This window comes from Myodes glareolus, chromosome 14 (genome assembly GCF_982192425.1).
Source record: "Myodes glareolus chromosome 14, mMyoGla1.1, whole genome shotgun sequence".
Classification (NCBI taxonomy): domain Eukaryota; kingdom Metazoa; phylum Chordata; class Mammalia; order Rodentia; family Cricetidae; genus Myodes; species Myodes glareolus.
In genome coordinates this window covers 64,169,313-64,192,945 of record NC_142039.1, presented here as the reverse complement: position 1 = coordinate 64,192,945, position 23,633 = coordinate 64,169,313, and the positions used below count along the sequence as shown (strand labels likewise).

At 51.2% G+C, this 23,633-nt stretch overlaps 1 protein-coding gene across 5 annotated transcripts in view; it reads right to left on the bottom strand.

The window, feature by feature from the left end:
* Positions 1 to 12,883: 12,883 nt before the first annotated feature.
* Fgd3 (FYVE, RhoGEF and PH domain containing 3) overlaps positions 12,884 to 23,633 on the bottom strand; it is a 43,737-nt gene continuing 32,987 nt past the window's right edge. For all 5 annotated transcript variants that reach the window (XM_048432978.3, XM_048432979.3, XM_085699464.2 and 2 more), the window contains 5 exons: positions 23,073 to 23,135; positions 18,322 to 18,444; positions 15,918 to 16,058; positions 14,441 to 14,581; positions 12,884 to 13,813 (listed from right to left, as the gene is read on the bottom strand). In XM_048432978.3, the coding sequence (XP_048288935.3) occupies positions 13,562 to 13,813; positions 14,441 to 14,581; positions 15,918 to 16,058; positions 18,322 to 18,444; positions 23,073 to 23,135 (720 nt within the window). In that variant the 3' untranslated portion in view covers positions 12,884 to 13,561. The remainder of the gene's footprint in view (positions 13,814 to 14,440; positions 14,582 to 15,917; positions 16,059 to 18,321; positions 18,445 to 23,072; positions 23,136 to 23,633) is intronic.

Here is a 23,633-nt window from a genome sequence, read left to right as displayed (position 1 = left end):
CTCCCTGGTAATCTGTCTGCACACCTTCGTCTCACGGCCCTCCTCAGGACACGGGCCAGACAGGTGACTTTGGAGAGTGCTGCAAGTCCTGGTAGAGAACAGAAGTGGGGTTCCGGCCGGCCAGGCTCTCCAGCCTCTGCTTTCTGAGCAGTGAGAGATGCCTCCTCATTCTCTTCTGGAGGCAGGGTTGGTTACACCCACTAATATCCCCTTGCCACTTGAACTTGTGGGTCACACGTGATGGCTTTCTTCAATTTCCTTAAATCGAAATCAAACTTTTGCCCGTTCTGCCAGATCGTGAAAAGTAGGTCCCGTCCACACACCTTCCCATCTTCCCCGAGCACATTCTGAGACACCAATGTTCCCTGCCCAATAGCCAGAGATCCCACTGCCCTGTGTGGCCCTCTCTCTGCCAGTGGGGACTTACAGGGAACTAAAGTGCCCTGATGCTCGGGTGGAAGCTGTCACAGATGAGAAAATGGTGCCCACCACCATGTGTAGCTCAGGCTCCAGGTGTTCGGCATTGCTGGCCAACAGACTATTTAGTTGGGGGTGATTCCTGGGTCTGCAGAACAAAGTGCTCCACACAGAACAACAGAACCGTGTTATCTCATCATACAGGAGGTGGGAAGCCAGAGACGGGCCAGAGCTCTCCGAAGTCCCCAGGGAGCATGTTATTTTTTTCTTTAGATTTTTATTGTATTTTATGTATATGAGTGTTTGACCTGCATGTCTATGCACCTTGTGCATGCCAGTGTTTGATGTGTGTGTGTCACCATGTTGAGCTCTGGGAACCAAACTCAATCACATCCCAAGAACAGTAAGTGCTCTCGGCTGCTGGGCTGTCCTTCCAGCCCCTGTTTTCTTGATTCTGTTTCTTTTCTTTGAGATAAGGTTTCTCTGTGTAACTTTGATGACTTGTCCTGACTTGCTCTGTAGACCAGGCTGACCTCAAACTCACAGAGATCCACCTGCCTCTGTCTCCCAAGTGCTGGGATTAAAGGCATGCACCACCACTGCCCAGCTTTGATTCTTTGTTCTAGTTTCTACTCAATAAAAAAAAAATGATAATTTTATCCTCAAAATCTTTCACAAAGTCAGGCAGTGGTAGTACATGCCTTTAATCCCAGCACTTGAGAGACAGAGGCAGGAGAATCTCTGTGAGTTTGAGGTCAGCCTGGTAGACAAAGTGAGTCCCAGGGCAGTCAGGACTGTTCCATAGAGAAATCCTGTCTTGAAAAAGCAAAACCATAACCAACCAAACAGAAACAAATAAACAAAACAAAACAAAGCAAATTCTTTCACAGTGGACCAGGCACCTAAAGTTCCATTGTTAAAGGCTCATAAGATTCAGATAATCATGAAGGATTTGTGGGCTTCTGCTCTTTTTAAAGATGTTTTGCCTTTTAAGAATAAAAGAAATTTTTAAATAACCCAAATTTGTACCTCCCACAAGCTAGATGTTAGGGAAAACCAGAATTTCTCTTACAATGTTTCTGCCAGGCCCTTTGGAACCTTCTATAGGAACCACTGGGGTAGCTTCCTGGTAGCAGGTTAAGGGAAAGATATGTATGGGGTGCTGATTATGTCTGGGTTATGACCACTTTGCTGTTCTACCTGGCAGTTGAGCCAGTTTGTCAACAACTAGCACCATCCCCAGGTTCAGAAATGATGGCTCGGGGACACCTTGAGTGTGTGTGTGAGTGTGTGTGTGTGTGTGTCTGTGTGTGGGGGGGGGGTGACTTCTGAACACCTGCCGCCTGTGTGTGTGTGTGTAGGGGGTGACTGCTGAACATCTGCCGCCTACCAGGCCAGTTCAGGAGCTGAGGATATAATGGCATATAAGGGGAAGGGGACACTATCTATTAGGAAGCTGGCTCTTGCTGCTTCATGCCTGGCTGCTGTAGGGCAGCGAGGTTTCAGGCATTCTTTCTTCTGGCCTTTTTACTCCTTCTTGGATTTTCTGACTTTGCTACAATGAATGAGTGTATTCTCCTATCAGAAAACAGGAAATAGGGGCAGCAAGATGGCTCAGTGGGTAAAAGTGCTTGCTATGCAGGCCTGGCAGCCTGAGTTCGGCCCCCAGAGTCTCCTAAAGGTGGAAGGAGACTAACCAACTCCACAGAGTGACCCTCTGCTTTCACACACACTCATGCACGCACGTATACATATGCCAAATTAAAACAAAAGAGCAGGAAACAAACATTCGTCTGTAGAGATGCCAAAGACAGCATCAGATCCCCGGAAGCTGGAGTTACAGGGAGCTGGGAGCTGCTTGACGTACATGTCGGAAACCAGACTCGGGTCCTCCAGAAGAGAGCAGAAAGTGCTCTTACCTGCTGAACCAACACTCCAGTTCCAGGTGACAGATATCCTTCAAGGATTCATACCCATAAACAATTTCAAACACACCCAAGGCCATTGTGTTTGTAGTTATCAGAAAAGATGTAGGCTAGTTGATCATGGTGGCCCATGCCTGTTACCCAACACTTGGGAGGTAGAGGTAAAAGGATAGGAGTTCTAGGCCAGCCTGTACCTGAGATGTTATCTCAAAGAAGGAAGAAAGGGAGGGGGGACGGAGGGACAGACGAAAGAAAGGAAGGAAGGAAGAAGGCAGAAAAGGTATAAACTGAAGATCATTCTACAGATGGGGAAACCAAGGTTCAGAGAAGGATGCATCTGGCCCAAGGTCACGTAGCTGTTAGGATTAGCCTCGTTATGATGATCTGAAGAGTTCCCTTCTAAGCATAGCTTTCCAGAGGCAGCCTTGTGTTTTCATTGGGGGGGGGGGGGGGCTGCTCCCAGATAAGCTGGGAGGTAAGAAGGTGACCGGGTAACTCAAGGGTGACCAGAGGCTTAATACACAGGGGCCTGCTAAGCTGCTTTGATACCTAGCACCCACACAGTGAAAAGGGCAGGCCTCTAGGGCCTGGGCTCCAGACAAGTGTGACAGCCTTGCCCATCCTCCCTTCCTCCCTCCCTCCCCCATGATGCCCTTACTTATGCGACCAGCAGCTGCTTAGTCTTTAGCAACTGTGGGGTTCCTGTGCCTCAATTCTGACTCTTCTGTCTCTAATGGGCCTGGCCTCTGGGGGCCCAGGGTAAGCCTCTGCCCCTTAGTGGGGGGTGCTCCTGTCTCTTTCTCCAAGTCTCAGTGAAAGAGTGACAGTTTGTGGCCTGCCAAGCACCCCAGCGAAGGTATTCTTTTTTTGTGACCCAGGGAGTTTCATTAGGGCTTGCTTACAGGCGCATAGGCACATAACTAGGGGTTACACCGCAGAAGACGGGGTTTCTCATTGCGGCCTGTAAGTTCTTCCCCTTCTTGGAGGGGGGTGTGTGATTCTTGACTCCTCCAGGGTAGGGATTCCAGAAGGATGTCTCTGGATCCTCGAAGACTGGCCAGGGCTCATCCACATGGGGACATAAGAATGACTCCGATCCTGGAGGTTGTTCGCAGACCTTCCACTCTACCAAGGCCTGACACACCAATGAAGCTCTGCCCTGAACAACACGATCCATCCCGGATCCTCCAAAATGGTGAGCCAAAACGACCTTTTATTCTTCCTAAATTAACTACCTTCAGTATTTTATTATAGTCGGAGAAGAGATGATGGTTGGAGAGTGATTTGGCCCAAGGCAAATCTGAACCCTAGCAACAAACTCCATTAGGAGTTATGGTCTTAGACCAGGCTCCTCTGGCTTGATGTTGTTTTCCCTGAGCCCATAGCAGTGACCCTGCTCATTGGGGCCTTGGTAGCAGGCACTAGCTTGCTTTCTCCAGCTTGCCTTTGCAGCGCACCAAACTCTGGCTTTTTCACCTCACCATCACCATTTAAGACTCCCAGTCCAGGCTAGCCATGCTTCTCCTGTTGTGATAGTCTTGGAAAATCTGTCAGTGTCCCAAGTAGCTCTGTATGCCATCTGTAAAAAGCCTCTACCCCCAGATATTTCTGGATCTTGTACTCTGAGATGAACCATTACCCATGGGCTACACCCTAATTTCTTTAATAAGTAACGTTCAGCAACACTTTCAGCATTGTGTTCAGACAGCTCGTTCCCTCCCTCCTTCCCTCCCTTCCTTACTTTCTTTCTTCTTTTCCCCCAAGACAGGGTTTCTCTGTATGGCCCTGACTTCCCCAAAACTCGCTCTGTAGACCAGTCTAGCCTCAAACTCACAGAGATCTGCCTACCTCTGCCTCCTATGTGCTGAGATTAAAGGCATGCATTACCCTTTCTCAACAATGCATTTCCTAATTTTAGCAAACTGGACAGGCTGTGGAACTGCTCACTCACCCCTTCTCAACTTCTCGTGCCTTTTGTCTAACAGAGACATTCCATCCTGCCGGGAAGCTCCTCAGGCAGGTAGATACACAACTCAAAAGAGCTTCAGGAAGTTCTTGAAACTGACCAGTTTCACTAGGCCCCTCCCTGCCAGAATAAGGAGTGAAAGTCAAGTGTCCCTTCAGCATGAAGGGGAGCCAAGCTGCAAAAAAGACTCTCGGGAGAAAGCTGCTACGACTCTGAGACCAGACCTGCTGTCTGGAAGAGGTTTAGACCAGAGTCACTTGGAAAGGACACTCTGTAACATATTGAAGTCCCTGCAGGCTAAGCAGCGTGCTCCAGGTTTCCCAGTTTTGTGAGCTGTCACCCCTTTATCCAATCAGTTTTACTGGCAGATACTCATTGCAATGAGTCGCTGGTCTGGTTCAAGGCCTCTGGCTTCTGGTCTACCATCATCACTGGATCCTCAGTAAACTCCTCTGGGAGAGCCCTCTGGGATGCTCCAAGTCATGGAGATCCTGAAGGTACTATCGCTTCCTGAACTCCATCAGGTCCTAGATGGGGTAGATGTTAGGTTCGGCCAACCCAAGGCCCGACTGTGGCCCTGAGTGGTAAGTCCGGGTCCCTGGGGTCACCTGTCTGAGGCTAGAGGGCAGAGCCAGCTCCCCTCTGCCCATGCCATCAGGGTCAGTTCTGCCTCACCAGTGGTGAGGGTTGGGGCCAGCTCTCTTGCTGCAGTGTCCAGCAAGAAGCATGGCCAGCTTTCCCAGGGACAGGGAAGGGCAGGGTCGGCTAAGCATGGCCCTCTGATTTCATTATGTCCCCTAGAGGTGACACTGGTCACAGACATCAGCACAGATCCCAGCTGCAGCTGGGCCACAGACCCAGACATGTCCCTCAATAGCAATTTGTGCACACTCAGCTTCCTTGCTTTGAGTGGAAGCACTGGTCACTCAGATCAGGACGGCTCTGGTGGCAGCATGATCTCTGGATACCAACAAGGCCACAGGTTGTGACCCCAACCCCAGACTTCCATGCGGCCTTTGGTGGCAACACGGGCCTTGAACTTCAACGCAGATCCCAACCATGGTAGGACCACAGACCCAGACACGGTCCTTGGCAGCAGTTGGGACTGGATGTCACCATTGCCACTCAGATGGGCATGGCCCCAGTAGCAGGGAGACCCTTGGACTAACACGGCTTCAGATCTCAGGCATCTGCATGGCCTTCAATGATAACAGAAGCCTCAGACATCAACACAGACCCCGTCTACCATAGGGCCACAGACCCAGACATGGCCCTCAGCTGCAGCTCTGGCCTGGACATTACCTGCATTGCGGAGCAGCGCAGGCCACTGACATCTGTACGGCTCTGGCTGCAGCATTGGCCCTCAGACACCAATGTGAACCCAGGTGGCTGACCTGACCCTGGGCATCCCCACAGCCCTCAGTGGCAACAGAAGCCATGGACATCAACTGCCAGCTTGACAGGATGAAGAATCACCACTGAAATACACCTCTGATGTGTCTGTGCAGATATTTTACTCACCCCAAATGTCAGTCACACCATTCTATGATCTAGGGTCCTGAACTCAATAAAAAAAGGAGAAAGCAAGCTGAGCACCAGCATTCAGCTCTCCTGCTGCCATGGCAACCCCACCATGACAGGCTGTGCCCTCAAAGCCTGTGGCAGAATAAGCCCTTCTCCTTTTAATTTGTTTTTGTCAGGTATTTTGACACAGATGCAACAACAGCCTGAGACCCGGGCACTTAGCCCTGTGCAACCTTCAGATGAGCCCGTCTGGTGTTGCAGGAGACTCACCTCTGCAGCCCCGTGGGCCCTAGCAAAGACACAGGTCACAAATGCTCTCTTCTTCGCTCTGGCCCTGTGAGATCCGCTACTATCTGGGCTCTGCAATAAACTTTATCTTTTGGCCATTCTGGTCCAAGTATCCCTAAACATCCTGGACCTCACTGAAGTCCCACACCTCACAAATCCCAGCAATGGCTTCATCTGAGTTTCCAGGAAGACAGGAATCGAGGGCTCCATTCAATACTTTACACCTGTGTTAGAGTTGGTCTGTTTCTTGGTCTTGCTCCTTAATTGCTTTCCAAATAAATTCCTTGAGCCTGAACCCATATTGCAGGGTCTGCTCCTGGGAGGAGCAACAAGGTCCTCCTCTGTAAGTGGGGATGGACAGAAGCTTTCTGGTGAGGCTCTGCAAGGACAGAGGACTCAGGGCCCCCCTGACTCTCTGAGGTGGTTGCTTTGAGATGAGAAACTCTCTCCTAGAAACGGATGGGCTTATGGGAAATCAATAGTTTTCCAGTTGTCTTTTGGAGATAGGAGTTGCTTTTTCTTCAAAAGGGGCAATGATTTACATCTTTTGAATTTTGACAAAGAAAGGAAAGCTGAGGTTTTTTTTTTGGGATGGAGACACATGAGGAAAGGGGCCATAGTGTTGGTGCAGGGCTGACAAGATCCCAAGACTAAGCTTCCTGAAGGGCAGGTATGGCCCTGGCAGAAGAAAAAGGGTCTCAGCCCTCACTGAAGTGCTGTGAACCTGGGTTCTGAATGCGAGAATTGTAGGCAAGGCAAGAAGTCTAACAGCTGGGTCCTGTTGGCCATGGCTGTGTGGGCAGGTCCCCTGTTTGTTGGAGGCCTGGTCCAATAGAAGCAGATTTACAGAGGATTGCTGGAGGCTGTGTTCGAGCTCCTACCTGGGAGCAGGCACCCAACTCAGTCACCCATGGGCTGGGCGGGCCTAGGACTCCTGGAATGCGTAGAATGTTGTTTGGGCTGTTACTTTCCCAAAGCCTGCCCTGATCTGCTGCCTCCCACCCAGACCTGCAGCCCTGGCATCGTGACACCTCAGCAACCATAGACGGAGCACTGGTCTGGGAGGAGGAACCTGTGGTCTGGGTGGATCCCCTCTCTCAGTCTTCTGACTGATAGTGATGGATGAGCATAGGAGAAGCTTGGTGGGAGGACTGCCTGGCAATGCTGAGAAGAAAGACAGGCTTAGACCTCACCCATGGATATCTGGCCTCACCCATGCCCATGAGGAACCCTGCAAGGAAGACAGTTCAAAGTAGCCACTGAAGGATTTGGCCATGGAATCAGCATGCAGCAGCCTTTGACTAATGGCTGGGCCCAGACTTCTCCCTGCCATACCCCTGAGACCTGTCTAGGGACAAAGGTGAGCATCTCCCTTCCCTGGACACAGTGCCTGGACTGTTGCTAAAGGGCAACAAGAGATGTCTTGGAGCAACTAGGGCTTAATGCCCAGAGACCACACAAGTGGTAGAGAGAGTTGATGGCCAGCATGCCAGGAAACCTAGAATTTGTTAATTTAGACTGTGGGCTAACCCTATTGCCTCTGTGGGAGAGGGAGAGGCAGACACATTTGGAGCCTGACCCACTGGATCCAAGCTCCTGTCTACCTAGGGTGTGGTCTTAGGGCATGGTGGCCTGTCTGGGACTCAGTTTCCCTGTCTCTACAGTGGAAGTTGGTATGAGCAAGAGCTGCCTCTGATGCCTTGGGAACCCTGGTTGAGTCAGGGGAGTCTAGGCCTCCCCAACCCTCAGAAACCTCTATTTTTTTCCGCCTGCCACTGAGAAGTCCACAGACAAACCATTCAGGGGCCATGCTGAGCCTTTCCAAGTTGCCTGCAGTTATTCGCTGAGCTCCCGCTGCATGCCAGGTCCTGCTTTGTGGCAGCATGCTATGTGTAAACTTATATGTGTGTGTGTTATATGTGTGTGTGTTCATGTGGGTGTGTGCATTTGAACATGCATGTGCACGTGTGGTGGCCAGAGATCAATATCAGGTGTCTTCATCAATCTCTCTCTACCTTATTTTTTGAGATAGAGTTTCTTACTGAACCCGGAGTTCATCACTTTAGGTAGGCTGGCTGTCCAGTGAGTTCCAGGGATCTGTTGATGTCTGCCCTCCCCAGCACTGTGATTACAGATGTACTCAGTGCTCTGCCATACCTGGCTCTCCTGTGAGGTCTGGAGATTAGAACTCAGGTCCTCATACTTGCTGAGAGGACGGACGCTTTACCCACTGAGCCGTCCCAGCCCACTCTTGGTGTTCCAACTGCGCACGGGGCAGCAGAATAAACGAGAAAGCTAAGAGTCAAACAGGAAGGTGGGAGGCCTAGGCTAGACAAGACCAGGGCTCTCAGAGGTGGCCATCTGTGGCCATCTAAGGTCTCGGGAGGAGCCCTGCCAATGCCCCAGCACAGGCAGCAACAGGTGCAAAGGCCCTGAGGTGGCAGGAGGCCAGTGTTTCTGCAGGCTGGTAGGTTGAGCTCGCACTTGGGGTAGGGGGACGATAGTGTCATCAGGAGAAAACAAGGGTGGAAGTGTGACAGGGCCGGGAGCCACGGGCAGTATCCAATACCTCTGATCCCAGAAGCCCATGTGGCATCCAGTACACCCACTCCCCCTGTGAGACTGGCACTCAGGATGTGTGGCAGCAGTGCCTGGTATGTGAATAAATAGGCGACCAGGGAGTGAACCCCAGCTGGCTCTCACTTACTGGGTGACTTCAGGAAGGCGTACTCCCTCTCTGTGCCTCAGTTTGCACTATGCAAGATGAATTATGATTCTGACACCTGGCCCATCCTAGCCTGCAGCAAACTGACCTCTTTTCCTTGGGACAGTGTGGATGAAGCCAGTGCTCTGGGCGTAGTGGGGATGGTGTGCCAGGTGAGGTGGTTGGTGGGCTGAGTGCTGACACAGCAGTTGGCTTTTGCCCTCTATGTGGGCCCCTCCTCTCCATGGTTTTATACTATTTTCTCCAAGTGGAGCTGCAGACGGTGGTGAGCCATTTGTTGGGAATCGAATTGGGATCCTCTGGAAGAGCAACAAGTGCTCATAACCTCTGAGCCCTCTCTCCCGCTTTTACACTGTCTCCTATGCACGCGGATGTGGAAGGCTTTGCTAATATCCTGAACTGTCACCTTGATGGATTTATAATCGCCAAGAAGACAAGCATGTTTCCTGTCTGTGAAGGTATTTCCAGAGAGAATTAACAGAGCAGGAAGGGCCCACCCTAAATGAGGATAGCACCATTATTTCACAACTTGGGATCTAGGACTGAATTTTTTAAAAAAAAAAAAAAAATGAGCTAAGCAAGCAGCAGTACCCATTGCTCTCTGTTGCCTGGCGATGGAGGAGGCAATGTGACCAGAATGTCACCAGCTGCCTCATGCTCCTACTGTTATGCCTTCCCTACCCTGAAGGACCACACCCTCTCACTGGGAGCCCCACCCCCAGCCTCTTCCTTCCTTCAATTGCTTTTGTCAGACCAAATGAAAAGGTAAATGATACAGAAAATTGGTACCAAGGAGTAGGGCTATTGTGGTGATCAACCTGACCATGTGGCTCTTGGGCCTTTGGAATGAGCTGGCAAGAGGAAAGTGAATGTTAGAGTTCAGAGCTGCAAAGTAGAGAGGCCCTAGGATTCTCCATGTAAATAGAGCTTTCTGGTAGGAGTTCAGAGGACCAGAAAGAGGGGGAAAACTGAGGAGGGCCTGGCTCATGAGGTTTTAGAGGAAATCAAGGACTCTCTGGGGAACTGGACTACAGCCAGTGTGTGGTATTCTGGCCCAGGATCTGGCTGCTCTGTCCGTGTTCCAAAAACTCGAGTGAGGCTGAATTCAGAGGTAATAGGCCCATTTGTTGGATGGAGGATGTTTCAATAAAAGATAGCATTCGGCCTGTGGTGTGCTCACTGTTCGCTCTTCTAAGTCTACAGTAAAACAAAGCAGAAACTAGAGTAGAAAAATATTGAAAATGTTGCCTGGTGAGCAAAGGAGTGTGAGCGGGTGAGTGAGGCCTTGTTGGGAAAGCAGCTGTCATTGTTAAAGACATTAACACCCTTAAAGAGGAACCTCAGCTCATCACCAGGACAGTGGGGAAGAGCCCACCCATGGAAGGCTCCAGCTTGCAGACCACAAATCCGCAAATCCGTTTGAGAGGAGGGAGGTTGGCCTGTGAATGCCACTGAGGTTTCCTGCTTGCAAACAATCACCTCGAGAAGCGTTTCCTCTGATTAGGCCACCCTGGTACTCGAGCCGCCCCAGCTGGGGTTGAAGGGAGCCAGACTACATCTGGAGCCAGAAACAGAACTTAGTGCTGGTGCTGGGCATTCAAGACACAGGGTTTCAGCGTTTGGGAGGCTGGCACTAAAGTCCTAGAAGGCAGCTGAGGCCAGACAAGGTGTGATGTGGCCAGATACTCTTCAAATGAAGAGATTTGGAAGACCACCGTGTGAAGCCATGATGGTAGAGCCTAGATTGCAGACTGAGGCTGCCAGGACTGAGATGCCTCTTGAGGGGAGCTGCAGGTATGGGGTGGAAGAAAAGACAAGCTAGGTGGGCTGCAGGAAGCAGAAGTGGAGGGGAGGGGATACCCAAGGCTGCTGGAGCCTAGACGATGCCATGTGCCGGATCAAGATTTGGTGTTTATCTTTCTGGGTTACAGTTTTGCTTTGATTCAGTCTTACTTGGTGGCCTCTCTAATCCTGTTTTGAAGACTCGTTTTACTTGTGTGTGTGTGCATGTATGTTTTCACATGCATGCGGGTACCTACAGAGGCCCAAAAGGGCTTCGGATCGCCTGGAGCCAATGCGACAGGCAATCTGTGAATCACCTGACGGGGTGCTGGAAACTGAACTGGGGTCCTCTGTAAGAGCAGAGAACCTCTGAACTGCTGAGTCGTCTTTCCGTGCCCCAGGGCTCACTTCTGAATTGGGAGAACTTATTCTGTACCACTGCATATTAGAAGAATGTAACTTGTAGTTTTTTTTTTGTTTGTTTATTATTACACAGGGCTTCACAGTTAAGAGACTGTCTGAGACTCAGCAGAAACTTTGTGCATATACCTTGTGGAAAACTTGGAACTGGGAAGAGTTTGCAAATGCTTTATGAAAACGAGATGAGGCTCCAAGGGTGGAATACTGAGATTTAAAAGCGATGCATTTGACAAGGGGTGGACTTGACAAGGGGTTGGTGCTGTCATCCTGGTAGGATTCAGAACACTAAGATGACAGCATTTTGGCCATTTCATTAGAGTGTTTCCAGAAAGGTTTAATTGAAAAGAGAAAACAGACCCTGAATGGGAACAGCAACATTCCATGGCTCAGGGGCCTGGGATGAATAAAAAGGAGAAAGTGGGTGGAGCCCTGCTCTCTGACCGTGGACTGACTGCAGGCAGCACTCCTGCTACCACGTTTTCCTCAGCATGAGGGACTGTACCCCCAAACTGCGAGCCAAACAAACCCTTTCTTCTGTAAGGTGCTCTTGTCTAATATTTTGTCAGGGCAACAAGAAGAGTAGCTGATACACCTTTCTGCTCTGGTACCGCCAGGGGCCCCCAAACTGCAAGTCCACACCCTGGGGGCAGGGTACACAGAGGCACGCTCCTCAAACTCTGATTCTTCAGAGGATGGGCACTTGGCATCCTTGAAGTACAAAGGCCAGAACTTCTATGAGCAGGAGGAAGCAGCAGAGGATGGCAAGAGGCTGAAGGCTTGTGTCTGTCTGGTGCCTCTGCCACGCAGGGTGCCCAGCCAAGGAAGGTGCTTCCTTCCTTCGCTGTTCCGCCTGGGCCACCTTCACCACTGCCCCATCCAGAACTGGGTGACAAAGGACTTCACTGCCTTGAGTAGCCTCATTCCTCCCAGTGTGGAAGTGTTCTGCATGGCAAGTGCAAGGCAAAGGATCAGGCGTTTGCGAGCAATCCTCAGGCATCCCATGCCCAGCCCAGCTGGCCCTTGCATAGACTCAGCTGTGTTCTGACCCTCGCCTGCACCCTTGTATTCTGCCTACCTCACCTCTGCCCCATACGTCTTCCATCTGCCCCTTCCACCTCACTTCTGCTCCAGCCCGCTTCAGTTTTATCCCATCCTGTTGGGACCAATGGAGTCCTGGCCTTCAGCTGCTAGAGCCTTCTAATGGAAGTTACTAAAAGCTGTGCTTTGCCTAGAGGATCAGAGGATGGGATTTTCATCTGTTGGCCATTGACTGCTGGGTATTTAAGCCTCCATAGTGCTATTAAAGAAGGGCCCTTGTACCAGTGATTGGAGGTCCGTGTGTCTGTCTGCCTCTGTGTGTGTTTCTTCAACCTCCAGCCCCTTGCCCGAAGGTCGTGAACTGGATTCTAGCGCTTAGAGCGCAGACCGGGGGCCCCACCTCATCTATGCTTCCCAATGCTACCAACACCCACTATCCCCTCGCCCCACCAGGTGGTTGCCCTTCTGCCTGCCGAGTCGTCTCCACACAGGGCTGTACTGATACTAGAGGACTGGAATCCTGAATTTCCTACTCCTCAAGAGGCAACACCCTGAGCCTCATGACCTTTGTCACATCCCCGCATCTTGACTGCCAGCACCCCCATCCTGCTGTATGGCTTAGCTGTTCACCCACTCCCTACAGCATCTGGAATACAGAACCATTCTCCCAGACAAGTGTGTGATCCATGCCATTTTGTCTCCTGCACCCATCAATCCTCTGCCAGTCACCTGCCTTGAGGGGAATTCTGTTAAGGGTGGATTTGAAGGTCCCTAGGCCAGTATTTATTTATACTGAAGGTCACTTGCTGACAGCCAGCATTTATTTATACTGACAAGCATGGCACCTGCCCACAGAGAGACCGGTCTGAAATTCCATAAACCTGCCACACACGGGTGAGGGCCTGCCTCCCCACAGTCTCTGAGTGTGGCTGTTTGGGAATGGTAGGATGAGAGGGCCCTTGCTCCTTCCCCTTCAAGGGCTCGGCAGAATCAGTAGATGAGCAGGGCTTCAGGAGAGGACGGGGTGTGGAAGTGGAGCCCCAAGGAGTGGAGCCCAGGTCATGGTCCAGCTCACACAGCAGATAGATGGACAAAAGTCAGGCCAGGCTACAGACATCTTTGCCTTTCCCAGAGGGACATCACACCAGGTTAGACGTGATCACCCCTGGGCAGTGCCCACCTGACCCCCTTGTGCCTTTGAGGGCTGGTATTATCATCCAGCCCACTCAGATGACATTTGCTTGGTTGGTAGTGGCCGTTCTCCCCTGCTCTGACCACAGTGCTGGGGCTGGAGCCAGAAGCCCAACTCTTGTCTAAGACTTGTTGAGTGATCTTGGTTCCACTGCTACGCTTCTCTGGGCCATCAGTCCATCCTCGGTGGTCCCAGGAGTTCTTCATTCCTTCATGTGACATCTACAGTCACTCAAAAAGAACACAGGCTAACAGAATAGTGGAAAGGACAGCAGGAGGCTCTGCTCATGGAGTGTCGGTGCTTGCTGAGGCTTGGGGCTGCGCCGCACCAGGTCTGTCCCCAGTTGTGTCCCCACAGGCAGCAGTGCCCAGAGCTTCCAGCCAACACTGCCTCAGCTTTGTGGAGGGGGCACTCAGCCACCAGGTCTGTGGGCCCTGATGTAGCTTCCACACACATCCTGCCTCCAGCCCCTCCTCAGGATCGGGCACCGTTATAGTGCAGCCAGAGAGAGAGATGGAATGTAGCAGTCTGCCAGCCTGCAGGAGAGACAGGGGGTCAGTGGGGCCTCCGGCTCATGCCAGTGACCACACTAGCAGGCCATCATACCCAGGCCCACATAGTGCAGCCTGTCACCAGGACAACTGCTGACAGGCTGCCTGACAGGCTTTCAGGTAGTTCCTGAGGAAGTTTTGTCTGCTTCAACAGACATACTCCTCAGACTCATGGCTTCCCTCAGAACCCCTGTCCCAGGGTAGGTGAGGTGAGTTATCCTTAACTCTTACAACTTAGCAACAGGAGTTAAGAGTACCAGGGCAAGGCTCAGCAGTGCCCAGATGAATCTGCCCAAGATGTATGAATGAATGAAGGGGCGAACGAGTGACTATGTGTGGAGAGGAGGGTCCAGCCTCTGTGTCCTTTGACTATCCAGCTCCCACTCTGGCTGTCTTTGGAATTTTGACATTACAGGGACCCGTCTTCCATGAGAGGAGAGCAGAGAGTTATGCTGGGCATTGGGAGAAGTGTGGGCCCAGGTTATATGACTAGAATGGTCCAAGTGGCCCAGACCTGCTATGGGCACTTCAGGCTTGAGGCTCTGCACTATGGTAGCAGAGTACATCTCATAGGACATAGCCCCGGACATGAGCAGGGACAGGGACACATACCTGGCTGCCTTCCAGCAGGTCCAGCACCTGGGGATCTGACTCAGGGATATCTGCCCACACATCACTCCAGGCTGTACCATTGTCGGACAGACGCAGGGTGTTGCAGAGCAGGCTGGGCCGAGGATGCACAGATGGAGGTTTCTGGAGACAGAACAATAGGGTTGAGGGTAGTCTCACCTGTAGTGATCTCTGTCGCCTGAAGAGGCTGGGCTGGCCCAGGGCCCATGATTGGAAGGAAATGACCACAGAGATATAGCTAAGGCCAGGATATAGGTTGAGGCCAGCTTTATATGGTTCTAAGGGTCATTGGAGGCCAGTGGGAGGTCATGTGGTCTCAAGTAGTGTTTGGAGCTGAGCACTCTTGGGAGAATGAGATCAAAGTATCAAGGGGAAGCTAGGTATGGTGCTATGTGTTTATAAATTCAATAGTAAGTACAATAGTGTGGGTCACGAGGTGAAGGGACCACATACATTATACCTCCCACCTCATACTCACACACACACACACACACACACACACACACACACACACGACACTTTCCACGTTACATATGTGTACACACACACCTCACATACGCCTCCTGTAGACCCTGCTATCCTTCTGTAGTGCTTTCACGGAAACAAGACTCCTGAGCCACATGAACATGATTCCGACACCTCTTGCTGGGAAACAGTTCTCCCAAGACTCAGTGCCCCTCCAAGGTCTTAGACCACATCCTCAGGACTCCCAGAATGCATCTCCAGATGGAGAGTGCAGAGTGCAGGAATATCAGTAGATGGGGTCAGGGTCTCACCATCAAGGCCACTGCAGCCTTGGTCCTTAACAGCCCTTTGTCCTTGACTTCCCAGATAGATTTACCAGCCAGGGTGTTAGGAGCTTTGACAGTTGCTGACCCTAGCCCTCTTGGACCATCCTACACCATCTTTGGGAGGGAGACTGACATTTGAGAGAACTCCCAGGAGACCACAACAGCACCACATCAAGTGGGGACAAAGGAGAATGTGGTTTTCCTGGAAAACAGAGGCTTCCTTTTCAGGAATGTCCTGTTACTCCATAAAAGGGACTGTGTCCTTTAAGAAGGAAGGCTGGAAAAGTAGTGGTCACACTCAGGAAGAAGAGGTGTAATGGAGAGGAGCTGACGACCCCTCACCGTAACCCTACCCCATCATTAACTACTAGCATGCACACACACATCTGGGGTTCTGCCTGCCCTAAAATGAAGGAGGGGCTCCATAACCTCAATGCCTAGATTTGGGGGCAGTTTGATGCTGCACCTCCAATCAGGCCCAGAGTGGAGCTGACATGTTTCCGTCTAACTCCTAGGTTACAAGTGGCTCCCAGGCTCTGGCCCTGACTAGTCCTGAGAAGTCTTCAGACACACACACGCTCCAAGTATCTTTCCCTGATTCCAGACCTGTGGACCACATTGGGATGTCTCCTGCATCTGCCCTGGCCCCAGGAACCAGGGACACCCACCTCTGCACTATCTTTGAGCTCAGTGGGAGTCTCAGAACTAGGGTTCGCAGGGACCAATGGGTCTTCCAGGAAACACTCTCGGCAGACACGGTTCTGTTTACTGTTCTCAGCCTTGAACTCTGAGCACTTTCGACAGATGACCTGCAAGAGAAGAATGCCTTTGACCATGCATGCATCCCGAGCAGATGAAGAGGAAAAACCTGTGGAGGGAGAGGCGAAGCTGGACCTGCGATGCTGGAAGCCACACCTAAAGGCAGAGAGTGACTTTAGTCTCCCTTGGTGTCCAGGACCTGCTTGCCTTACCAGGACCCATCCAGAGTTCAGAAACCCCGTGTATAAGAAGAACATGGCCCACTTACATAAGAAGACCCAAGACATCGCCATTAAGAAAATCAAAGCCATGGGGGTATGGCTCAGTTGGTAAAGTGTTTGCTGTTCAAGCATGAGGACCTGAGTTCAGCTCCCCAGGGCCCGTGTAGAAGCTGGGTGTAGTGATTTGCCTCTGCAATCCCAGTACTGGGGAGACAGAGATAGATAGGTGATTAGAACTCACTGGCCAGGCAGCCTAGAATCTTTCCTCACTTCAACTGTGGCCCAGGTTTTGGGTGAAGCAGCCCTCACCCTCACACCTCTTCCATTCCTTTGTTTTGTTTTTGTTTTGTTTTGTTTTGTTTTTTGACAGGGTTTCTTTGCATGGCCCTGCCTGTCTCAGAAGTCACCCTGTAGAGAACTCACAGATCTTCACCTTTAATCCCAGCATTTGTGATTAAAGGTGTGTGCCACCACTGCACAGCCCGTTCCCCTCCTAACAGAGGTCACACATTCCAGTTGTCTTCCAGGTGCTCCTACCTCAGTTGCAATCACTGCAACCCACTGCAACTCTGCCAGGAACCTCCTGGTCTTGATGACGTCTTGGGCTGGAGCCCCAGCCTGCAGGCTATCCTGTGCTCTCCAAATTCCTCTTGTACTCATCTGTTCACCCATCCAACCTTCTCTCCATCTATCGTGCATTCACTGCCCACTCATCAACCCCCATCCATATCTGTCTATCACTAAACAACCATCTACCATCTATCCACCATCCCATTGTTTAGATATTTATCTATGCACCATCCACTGTACAGCCCTCACCTGCCCATCCATCCACTCATCTATCTATCTATCTATCTATCTATCTATCTATCTATCTATCTATCTATCTATCATCAATCATCCAAAGATTCGTCTTTTTACTCTTCCCTCTCCCCCACCCCAGCCAGCATGGTGTAACTTTATGAAAATGTGAAATCAAAGAACACCAGCCTTCACATCCTTTGAATAAACAGCTTCAAGTAAGTCTGGGAGATACATGGCTTCCTCTCTCTCAATCTTTTTCTCCCTCTCTTTCTCTCTCTCTCTCTCCTCACTTCAATCCCTCCCCTAGATGCAACTTGGATATCTAAGTCTTAACATACTTAAACCATCAGTTCCTTCTTCAAGAATACTTTGAAGTAATGACTCAGTTGCTCATTCCCAGGAGCAAGGACTTTGGAGTGGAGTCAGGAAGACTGGATGATATATTTGGGAGACACCAGTCAGTGGTGGCCCCTTATGGCATGATCCCATCAGACTTTGCTCACCATTGGTGCATTCCCACCATGGCCAAGCTCTCCACTTTCTCCTGCCTCCTCAACCCCTTACATAGGATAGCATTGTCACCTCTCTGTTGCAGGACAGAAACGCTACATTTTACTCAACTCCCAGCTGGGGCGGTGAATCTCCAGTGCTAGCAGTATTCCAGCTGGAAGGAATGTTGTCATACATCAGAGCTGCCCAGAAACCAGCTTCTACGTCAGAGGGTCACACTCATACACATCTATATGTAGGGGACAGTGTGATGGTTTAAAGGTGAAATGTCCCCCACAGGTTCAAGTGCGAACACCGGGTGTCTGGTGTGGTTTTGGAAGATTGTAGAAAACACTGTTAGAGGAAGTAAGTCACTAGGGGTAGGGCCTACTGTTTCACTGCCCATCCCCACTTCCTGTCCACTTCCTGCTTCCTGACTGCAGATACAACATGACCCAGATACTTCATACCCCCGATTGCCAAGCCTTCCCCGCAACAATGGATTGTGTACCCCCAGACCGTGAGCTACAGTAAAGCCTTCTTCCGTTAAGTCGGTTTCCCTCAGGCATCACCCGTCACAGAAATGAGAAAAGTAACTCATACAGGATCTGGAGGAGGCAGCCTTGCAGGGCTGCCATGTGGCTCACGGAGCCCCCCAGCTGTGCACATGACGACTCTCAAGAAGTACCTGCCACCTGCTAACAGTGGCTGCTGCCCACCTACTAGAACCTATGAAGACTCCGTGAGTAGTAACCTGGCCTCCGTCTAATCCACTCCCCCGCTCTTGCCCCACGCTCACCTCTCCACACAGCTTGCAGCGATGCCTCCGCTTGGTGATGGAGTTGAAGGTCTCACCACAGCTCTTGCATCCAGGCTTCTCTTTGTCACGTCTTGTTTTCGAGGACAGCTTTCTGGACTCCATCTACGAGAAGACGAGTGGCCATTGTCAGCTTCAGAGTGTGAGCACAAGATGACGCACTGTGGGTCAGGGGTGGGGGTTAGCTAAGGATTCTGCAAGTGGCCGTGCCCAGAGCAAAAGTGGAGACTGCAGAAGGGAATAGGCGGAGCGAAAGCAGCTGCGCCCCTTCCCAGCTCTCATCGCAGGGACCACCAGTGCATCAGGCAGCACACTATGCACTGCCCGAAGGAAGGTTCCAAAGGGTCAAGAAGGCGCGGCCAGTGGCTTTTTTCGGGTGTGTCTGAGAAAACTATTGTGAGGCAAAGCAGAGGAAAGTGGCTTGGACAGGCATCTGCTGCCACAGCCTGGGTGTCCTTGACTGCAGCCCAGAGGGATCATGTGACTCCTGATCCTCAGGGTCATCTTTCGCCCTGTCACATGCCTAGTCTGTGTTAAATGCTTGGGGACAGACACACTATATCCCATAAACACACATATGCCTCCACATGCCTGTGTGCCAGTCCTGCAGAAGCAGGTCACGTGAGGAAACCAAGCCAGCTGAGGCTGTGCTCAGATTTGACCTCTTGCTGTGTCTCCCACAGCCACGGTCCTCTTCTGTCTTGTGAGTCCTTGCTCCAAGGACAAAGTTGGAAGATGGCCTTGACTTCTTCCCTCTGCTGTGTACTTTGTTTTCAGGTCCACTGTCAGGTTTTGTGCCCAGTGGGTGGAGGGCAGGCATGCCAGATCTGACGTGCAGAACCCTCACTCTCAAGAGCTCTGAGTCTTTCTGCCTCTGGAAGTGTACCTTTCACCTAGTCTCAGGAGCCCCCAGCCCTACATAAGACTTTCCCATTGTGGCCTCCTCTCGGGACTGCCTAGACCAAGTCACAAAATGACCCAGCAGTCTACTCAGACACAGGCTAAGAACAGCAGGTCCTGTTGGAAGTCGTTCCGACAGGAGGTCACCTGGCTCAGCTGAAGCTATTCTTCTAATGGCAATTCTGTTCTGGAGCCTAATGGCAGGTACAGAATGGGGTCTTATGGAGAAAAGGCAGTTCCAGTATCACGGGGAAGCCATTGACTTCTGAGTGATCAGGGACAGTGCTTCGATGGCAGCTAAGATGGGGCTGTGTCTCTCTCACAGTAAGTCTGGAGCTCTGGAGGGGGGCTTTCTGACTGTCATTGTGTGTATGTGTGTGTGTGTGTGTGTGTGTATGTGTGTGTGTGTATATGTGTGTGTGTGTATGTGTGTGTGTGTATGTATGTGTGTGTGTATGTGTGTGTGTGTGTATGTGTGTGTGTATGTGTGTGTGTATGTGTGTGTGTATGTGTGTGTGTATGTATGTGTGTGTGTATGTGTGTGTGTATGTATGTGTGTGTGTGTGTGTGTATGTGTGTGTGTATGTGTGTGTGTATGTATGTATGTGTGTGTGTGTGTACTTCTGTTAAGGCAACTGGACTTTTAACAGAATGAGGAAGCCTTTGAATTCTGCAAGGGTGCTGGTGGAACTTCCTGGATGGGGTTTGGCTTCTCTTTGGAAAGAGGGGCTGACAGAAGCTGTGCTCCAGAAGACACCTAGGCACAGGGCACAAGCCCAGTACACTGAAGGGATTTATTTTCCTGTCCAAAAAAAGCCAAGAAGCAGTAAAAGTCTGGCACCCATGGTCGAAACCCTGTTGATAAAAATGAAACCTTGCTTTTGAGCATCTTGTAGGTTTCCTCTGTGGTCAACCCTGTCCTGCTGGGCAGTGTAGGTCCATAGACAACTCAGAGCCATCCTGAGCTCACCAAAATCTCAGCTCAGCTCGGCTCAGCTCAGCCCAGCCCAGGGCAGGAATCGGGGAGAAGCCCTTGGCCATACTCTACTGGGGTGTCCGTTGTTTGTGGGCCTGTTTGTTGAGGAAGGACTGACCTCAGCTTGGTTTAGTGAGGAGAAAGGGACAAGGACATCAGAAGTGGACACTGGGCTGCTGGGGCGCCCGTGTTGTGAGCCTGTAAAAGACTCTGTCCTAGGGCAGAAGCAGGAAAAGCAAATGGGACAGACCTGGCACCAAGTATGGCCATGGTGCCCAGCAGGTGCGGTGACCATGTTGTGAGATCCAGGCAGGCTCTGGGTATGGCTTGAAGCCTTGACTCTGGGGCTCCCAGCTGCCCCTTTCCAACCAAAGGACACGGGCAGCTAGCAAGAGCAGCTTGTATTAGGTCCCTAGAGCTTCCTCATCTCGCTCTCAGAAGACAGTAAGGCTGCAGAAAGCAACACTCACCCGGGGCCTCAAACCAGAGCCAACTCTAGTTCCTTCCAGCTGTATCCTCCTAATCTTGGCCCTGACCCCCACTGAGCCCCAGCTACGAGATCTCTCACTTGCAAGCCCCACTGTTAATGGTCGCAGGCACCACTGTTCCTATAAACAGTCCCCCCACCTCTGCCTGCCTGCAACTCCTGGAGGCTGAGGGTTCCCTTACCAGAGCCTGTGGGCTTAGCCTTAGAGATTGCATGAACTAAGAACTGGTGATTTCCTGGGCCTGGATGCCTCAGCCATCAGCTGGTCACCAGAAGTGCCTCCGCGAGCTGACCCCAGGGCCGAGGATGGGGCAATGCCGAAACAGAGCCCAAGGCATCATCAGGGAGATGGTCATGGACATCCATCCTGGCCTAAAGATGTGGGCCTGGCTTGGGAGCATTTCAGACTATGAGTTCATGAACTGCTGAGCCTGGCTTGACCAGGTGACTATGTGTCCATCTGGAAGCTCAACTGTGGTGCAACCACAGCCACGTAATCACAAGATTCAGGAAAGAGACTAACAGGATTGCAAGGCTCTGGGTAAGGCCAACCTCATATGTATAGATAGATAGATAGATAGATAGATAGATAGATAGATAGATAGATAGATAGATATGAATTGCGTACATATATACTAGCAACTCAGAAGGCTGACGCTAGTTTAGATGTCATGAGAATGAGAAGTATTTAACAGGAACCCTGAGACAAGCCATGGGGCTTCCTGGATGTAGGCAGAGCTGATAGTGGATACAAACGCCTGAGGCCTGGCAGAGTCAGCGGGGACCAGAACATTGTCAGTAGGTGGCAGGAACAGGCAGACTAGAGCAGGAAGGCACTGGGGTGTCTACATGTTTGTTTCCCCCTTGGCTGCATGCAACACATTTAGACTTCCTGACTTCCAGTTTCAACAGAACTCATCCTTGGGGTTCCTGTCTGCTCTGCATGGGCCAGATAGCAGCAGCCTTTCAACAAGGGTCCCTCCTCTTGTCCCATTCCTTTTATTTTAGGATTCGCCTTGCTCTTTCCTCAGCAGGTCTTATCATGTTTCAGCCCTCCCTCACCTCACAAGCGCTCTCAAGGTTGCCTGACCAATGACCAGCATGAGCTTTCATCTGCGGGGCCTGGAAAAGCTGTGGTCACAAGCAGGGGAACAGCAATATTCAGGGCCATCCTGAGAGGCTATAGCTGCACACTGTCTGTGCACTGGACTCATCGTCACACCAGCCCTCCTCTCTCCCTCATCCCAGGTGGCAGCTCACCCGACTGACCTGAGCCTACGTCTTTAGGGGAACAAAACCCCAGCAGTTATAACCTAACAAGGTCATAGTCTCAGAGGTCCAGGGCCAAGTCACCAACTGTTCTGAACCCCATTCAGGGCTCCAATGCAAGAAGATCCAGGCTATGTGTGAACAACTGAGAGATGGAGATGGAAGAGAGAGAGGAGAGAGAAGCATAGAAGAGACATGGAGAGACAGAGGCTGTGTGAAAGAGAGACATAGAGACAGAATGAGAGACATGAGAGACAAAGAGAAGGGGGGGGTAAAGAGCAGGAACACTGGAGGGGGAGAAGATGTATAGGAGAAAACAGGGAACTGTACCCCCATGGTGGTGTCAAAGGGCCCAGGGAGAAGAACCCATGTCAGGGATGGGCTGGAGACACCTTATCAGATGGCTCCAGTCACTCCCCTAATGCAGTAGTCCACCAGGACCCAGCAAGCTGCTAGGCAGAATTATCACTCCAGGCTACAAGTGACGCTGTGCCCCAGAATTGCCCCAACTACTGTTGTCACTGGTATTTGTGAATGCCAAGCCCCAAAGTGATGCTGTGGCTTGGTTGCTGGTACTCAGTCCACAGAAAACATGTGTGTGCCTCAGCCTATCACACATCCCCAAATTAAAATAAGGAACCCCCCCACCGAGTTCCCATGATCAGTTCCTAGTAGAAAGGCCCATGTGCCCAGCTTCCTGGCCCCGAGAACACAAAGGGTGAGAGATGAGGCACCCATAGCTTCCGGGAAACCTGCCTGGTATGAGGGACAAACATGTCCTTCACGTTGCTGTCCTAGGGAGCTGGCACTTCTTTACTGCACATGTTATCAGGGTGAAAGTTGCACACAGCAAGCTTATAAGTGTTCACACAGAGATCAGATGGCACACATAGTTGTGCAGTGTCTACAGACAGGCTCCCTGTGGCCTCCACCTTTGGTACTTAAGTCACCAGTACCTTGCCTCAGGTGCAGCCTCACGTCTGCACACCCAGGCTCAGAGAAGGCAAGCTGACTTCTGGATCCTCACCCTCCAGGATGCCTTGGTTTGACCTAACCACAGCACCTCCCATTCCTGCTAATCCATAGGTGTCAATCACTCACCCCTGCCGGACCCCCATTACTGTCGGCTACCCCTGTAGTTTCCACCGAGCTGGCACTCGTGATCTGGAAGAGAAGAGAGATCAGTGTGAAGTGGTTCTCCAGTCACATGGCACACCCCGTGTGGCAGAAGACATTTCCTCCACCTAAGACCTCTGTGCACCGAGGGGTAGTGTGTGTGAGTCAACTGGTCTAATAAAGACTGGGACTCCAGGAGCCACACCATTCCCTGAACTGAAGGCACCGGGTGTCAGCAGGTGAGGCTGACTTAGCCCACCCTAATCCTGATACTGGAAAAAAAAAAATCACACGTTGTGGAAGGATGAGGTGGTCCCTGAGGATGCTCTCCCCATCCTTGGGGTCCACGAAGACTCTGCAGGCTTTCTAATGCTCCAGACCCTGCTGACTAGTAACAGCCTGTTCTGTACCCTTTGTCTCTAAGTCACTTGCCCTCAAGGAGCTCACAGGATCCTTCTAAGAACGCTAACCTTTCCTCAAAAATATAGGAAAAAATAAAAGTAAGGGCCAGGTGGTAGCACAGGCCTTTAATCCCAGCACTCAGAA